Source organism: Protobothrops mucrosquamatus, unplaced genomic scaffold (genome assembly GCF_001527695.2).
Source record: "Protobothrops mucrosquamatus isolate PMUCROS unplaced genomic scaffold, P.Mucros_1.0 scaffold_242, whole genome shotgun sequence".
Lineage (NCBI taxonomy): Eukaryota > Metazoa > Chordata > Lepidosauria > Squamata > Viperidae > Protobothrops > Protobothrops mucrosquamatus.
Genome location: NW_015386318.1, coordinates 551,150 through 556,264, shown reverse-complemented (window position 1 = coordinate 556,264; position 5,115 = coordinate 551,150). Strand labels below are relative to the sequence as shown.

The following is a 5,115-nucleotide window of genomic DNA, read 5'->3' as shown; positions in this document are numbered from 1 at the left end:
AGGCACGCGCTTCACTCCCCCCCCCGCCCTTTCCCCCCACCCTCCTTTTGGCCACGGCTATTTTTAAAACCCAAAGCACCCAGCCCGGGTTTAATTTGAGACCTCGTCTCTCCATCTCCCCGGCTGGCGTGAAAGGTGGGGGGGCAGGAGGGAGGGGGGGAGGGGGCAGAGCGTGCTCCGCCCGGCCCCATTGAAAAATAAACCCCAATTTATTTATATTTTTTTTTAAAAAAGGAAAACAAAAAAAAAATCCCTTTCTTTGCTCCAGGCTCCCCCCGGCTTGCAACCCCCTCCCCCCACAAAAGGAACCCGGGTTAAACCCCCCCTCGCCGTCTAGACGGCTTTTTTTTTCTTTTTTTTTCTTTTTGCAAATCGGGGGCGAGAGAGGCAGGCGGCCGCGCAAGGTCAACTGCAAAGCCCGGGGCGCAAGGAGCGCGTTTTTGCGCGCGGCTCCCACCCTCGTTGGGAAGAAATAAGGAATAATGATAAAATAATGAAGGCCGGGGAGGGGGGGGTTAGAGAAAGGTGCCCTTGCTCTGTGTGTGTGTGTGTGTGTGTGTGAGAGAGAGAGAGGGAGATGCGCCAAAAGGGAGAGATCCAGTTCGACCCACGAAGCCACCACCCCCCGGAGCGGTGGGATCGCTTTTCCTCTCCACCGTCACCCCCGCGCCCCCTTTTCCAACACCTCCTGCGCAGCTGGGTGTGTGTGTGTGTGTGATGGAGGGAGGGAGGAAGTGTGTGTGTGGGGGGGGTGAGGGCCCCAATCTACAACCTACAGTTGGGGGAAGCCGCTTGCAACCCCCTCCCCTCCACCCGCCGCCGCCCCGCACCCCTCCTCCGCCTTCAAAAGCCTCTTGCAACGACCTCGTCTCGCTCGCCCCCGTTGGAAAGGGCACCGTGGGACCCCCCCCTCCCCTCCCGCCCCAACGGCCTTCTCGCCCCCCCCCCTCCACTCCTTCGGCAAGACATGCCCACCCCGCAAGCCCGCAGACACGGACAGCCGGCCCGGTGCNATTCCAGCAGCCGTTCCTTATATGCTTTAGCAGAAGAGATCAAACAAATGCAATTTAATTCACTGGTTCTAAATAAGGCAGAATTGTGGTAATTTAGCTTAGCTTTGTAACTGAATTAGGCCTGGAGAATACAGAATATTAGCAAGTTGGTGGCATCTTTGCCGATTTCTAATTTGTAGCTGAATAAATTAGCACAGAATATAAACTGATGTTGCTAAACGGGAAAAAAAATCCCACTGTTTTACCAGGATATGGTTTAACTGTAAGCAGACTTGTAGCTAAAGTAAAAATCGGTATAAAAAACCCCAATTTGCCAAGAAAGCAAGCAAACAAACCAAACTGGGAAAACCAATTTGTTTTCCTGGCACTCAGTTATGTTTTCATTTAAAGCAAAGGTGCAGATCTAACCATTCTCAGCATGAAAAGCTATTTGCAATGGAGAAGCAGCCCAAATATTAACAACCGATCCTCAGAAATTCTGTTGTCAGTCGCCTTTGGCAAATGACAGAAGAGTCGGGATACAGAAAAGCTTATCGTGGTTGCCCCCCATCAATTCTTCTCTAAAAAGCCAAGTCGTGCAGCTGCATTTTAATAAACAACGTTATGAAATGGCTTCTTATTTTGCCAAACAGCTCTTCCCCAGTGTGTTGCTAGCAATTATGCAAAAGCAAGACAAAGAAATAAAGATCTGACACACCTTTCGGGATTATGCGCCATCTTTTGGCGGCTCTACATCAAAAATTAACGATGTACAAATTGGGCCCCAGTAAAGGATGGATTTAGGTTCTTTTTTAAAATATGTGAATAGCGGCTGGGCTGCTTTGCATAATTTATTCAGCTTCTAGAGAAGAAGGACAAGTACTTTCGCAGTGGCGCTAAGAACTCGCTTCCTGGGCACTAAAATTATCTTAATTTGCTATTCTGGTCTCTTGCGATGTCACTGCATATGGCTGCCACCCCCAAGCCCTCGGTAGACCTTAAGGACTAGAAACTTGCAAAGTGCTGAGAAGAGAAAGCCCACCCGGAAAAATTTCAGATTTGTAAAATATGATCACAGCACTGCAGAATTCATGTCATCTACCAGGGAACTGAAAATATTGGCATATGGAGTATTTATTGTATTTTACTAAAAGCTTTACAAAAGCAGGATACGCATTTATTTCAGGGTAGTGATTAGGAAGAAATGAAGGAATCATGGTTAGATATGTACCTGTTGTAAAACTAAAAATAAACTCTACTCTCTTCCGGCTAAGATGGGACAGGAGTTTACTCACTATCCTGAATTTAAGCTTCATAAAAAGGGGCTGCCCCAAAGAAGAGGGAATCAAGCTATTCTCCAAAGCACCTGAAGGCAGGACAAGAAGCAACGGATGAAAACTCATCAAGGAGAGAAGCAACCTAGAACTAAGGAGAAACTTCCTGACAGTTAGAACAATTAACCAGTGGAACAACCTGCCTCCAGAAGCGGTGAATGCTCCAACACTGGAAGTTTTTAAGGGGGCCATTCACATTAAACCTTTAGTTTAGTTTTGGCTTGGTGCGTAAAATGAATACAGCTATGTTGGTTTGCAGACCACAGCTCATGGCTTAGCATACTGGATATACCCAGCCAATTGGGGTTTTAGTCAATGGTAACTTAGTCAAATCATGGTTTAAGGCAGGGGTAGGCAACCTTGGCTCTTTTATGACTCGTGGACTTCAACTCCCAGAATTCCTGAGCCAGCATGGCTCAGCTTGAAAACCTCTCCCTTTCCCCTCAGCGTGGCTGGCTCAGGGATTCTGGGAGTTGAAGTCCACGAGTCATAAAAGAGCCAAGGTTGCCTACCCCTGCTTTAGGGTGTTGTGTGAACTCAGCTGATGATGTGGAAGATGGAATCTGGGTTAACTATAATCAGACCCAGTTCTGAAGAACCACGTTTACAAATACGTGCATACATTTATGTATATTTCGAAGGGTAACAAAAAAAATATCTAGGGATTTTGCTTTTTTTTTTTAAATAAAGGAACATGTCATTTTTTGCTGAACTATTGTCTTACTACCTGGAGTACTTTTCCTGAATAACTAACTGGAGAAATTAGCTAGATGTAGTAGCATCAGCACCACCTTTAACAGAAGAGACTGTTCTGAATCGCTCCTTCCATGATTGAGCTTGCTTAATTTAAATTTAAAAAACAGATATAGCCCAATTCGAATTAAGCCACAACACTGAACTGTCCTTGGTTCATCTGGGGACCTAAACGTGGTTGACCCCAGGTTAGTCCTTGGAAGAGAGACTCCAGAGATTCCAGAGCTGAAAAGTAGATTAAAAAGTCAAGAAAAAAAAGGGCAAACTCCATCCCTTACAATATCCAGGAAACTGTACTAAGAGTTCAGCTTCTTTCAAGGATGGTTTATCTTCCCTTTATTTATAGTATCTGATGTGGCCACTACAGATTGCAATGGGCAGCTGTGAAGCCACCTGCTGTGAAAAAAAAATCCTACCTCCTGATTTTTGGACAGATCCAGAGAGGTTTTCTGCACACAAAATGAATTATTAGTGTTTTCAATCTGGGGAGTCAGTAGGAACAATTGCACCCCTTTGTAGATGCCATCCTAACGAGAGGAGCTGGTTGGTTTAGTCCTATCCAACACAGAGAATATTTGTGCACAAGCAGATGACTTAGAACCAGCAATGCAAATGTTATCAGTATAAAGAGAGAAAGATCCACAACGGGGCAATGAACGAAACTCTTCTGCCAGGAAGTACAGTGGAATTTTTCTTATAGAGTTCCAAGTCTTTTTTCTACGCTAGTTGTCTTTTCCCAAAGAGGAAGGAAGGAAGGAAGGAAGGAAGGAAGGAAGGAAGGAAGGAAGGAAGGAAGGAAGGAAGGAAGGAAGGAAGGAAGGAAGGAAGGAAGGAAGGAAGGAAGGAAGGAAGGAAGGAAGAGAGATGGGAGAAGGAAAGAAGGAATTGGGAAGAAGGAAGGGAGGGAGATGGGAAGAAGGAAGGAATTGGGAAGAAGGACTTGGGAAGAGGGAAGGGAGGGAGATGGGAAGAAGGAAGGAGAGATTGGAGAAGGAAGGAAGGAATTGGGAAGAAAATGGAGGGAGATGGGAAAAAGGAAGGAGAGATGGGAGGAAGGAAGGAAGGAAGGAAGGAAGGAAGGAAGGAAGGAAGGAAGGAAGGAAGGAAGGAAGGAAGGAAGGAAGGAAGGAAGGAAGGAAGGAAGGAAAGGGATGGGAAATATGGAAGGAAAGAAGGGGAAGAAAGATGGGAAGAAGGAAGAGAGATGGGAGAAGGAAAGGAAGGAAGGAATTGGGAAGAAGGAAGGGAGATGGGAAGAAGGAAGGAGAGATTGAAGAAGGAAGGAAGGAAGGAATTGGGAAGAAAATGGAGGGAGTTGGGAAAAAGGAAGGAGAGATGGGAGAAGGGAGAAGGAAGGAAGGAAGGAAGGATAAGGGAGGATGGGAAATATGGAAGGAAAGAAGGAAGGAAGGAAGGAAGGAAGGAGAAGGAAGATGGGAAGAAGAAAGAGAGATGGGAGGAAAGAAGGAAGGAAGGAATTGGGAAGAAGGAAGGGAGGGAGATGGGAAGAAGGAAGGAAGGAATTGGGAAGAAGGAATTAGAAGAGGGAAGGGAGGGAGATGGGAAGAAGGAAGGAGAGATTGGAGAAGGAAGGAATTGGGAAGAAAATGGAGGGAGATGGGAAAAAGGAAGGAGAGATGGGAGAAGGAAGGAAGGATAAGGGAGGATGGGAAATATGAATGGAAAGAAGGAAGGAAGGGAGATGGGAGAAGGAAGGAAGAAGATAAGGGAGGATAGGAAGGAAGGAGAGACAGGATAAGAGAGGGAGGGGAGAAGGGAGGGAAGGAGGGAAGGGAGGGCGAATATGAAGGTCAGAGGGATAAAGATCCAGAGAAGCCCCCTCGTCTTACCTCTGCGGCTTCCTTCTCGAATTTCTCGATGGTCCGCTTGTCGATGCCCCCACATTTGTAGATGAGATGGCCGGTGGTGGTGGACTTGCCAGAGTCTACATGTCCAATGACCACAATATTGATGTGGGTCTTTTCCTTCCCCATATTTCCTCTCTTGGCCGAGGCCTGGGCTTACCGGGGGCGGGC

At 46.7% G+C, this 5,115-nt stretch overlaps 1 protein-coding gene across 1 annotated transcript in view; it reads right to left on the bottom strand.

Moving 5' to 3' along the window:
* The window catches only part of LOC107300912 (elongation factor 1-alpha 2), a 27,832-nt gene extending 22,723 nt beyond the window's left edge, over positions 1-5,109 (bottom strand). The window contains exon 1 of the mRNA XM_015830197.1: positions 4,930-5,109. Within this exon, the coding sequence (XP_015685683.1) occupies positions 4,930-5,073 (144 nt within the window). The 5' untranslated portion in view covers positions 5,074-5,109. The remainder of the gene's footprint in view (positions 1-4,929) is intronic.
* Positions 5,110-5,115: the final 6 nt, after the last annotated feature.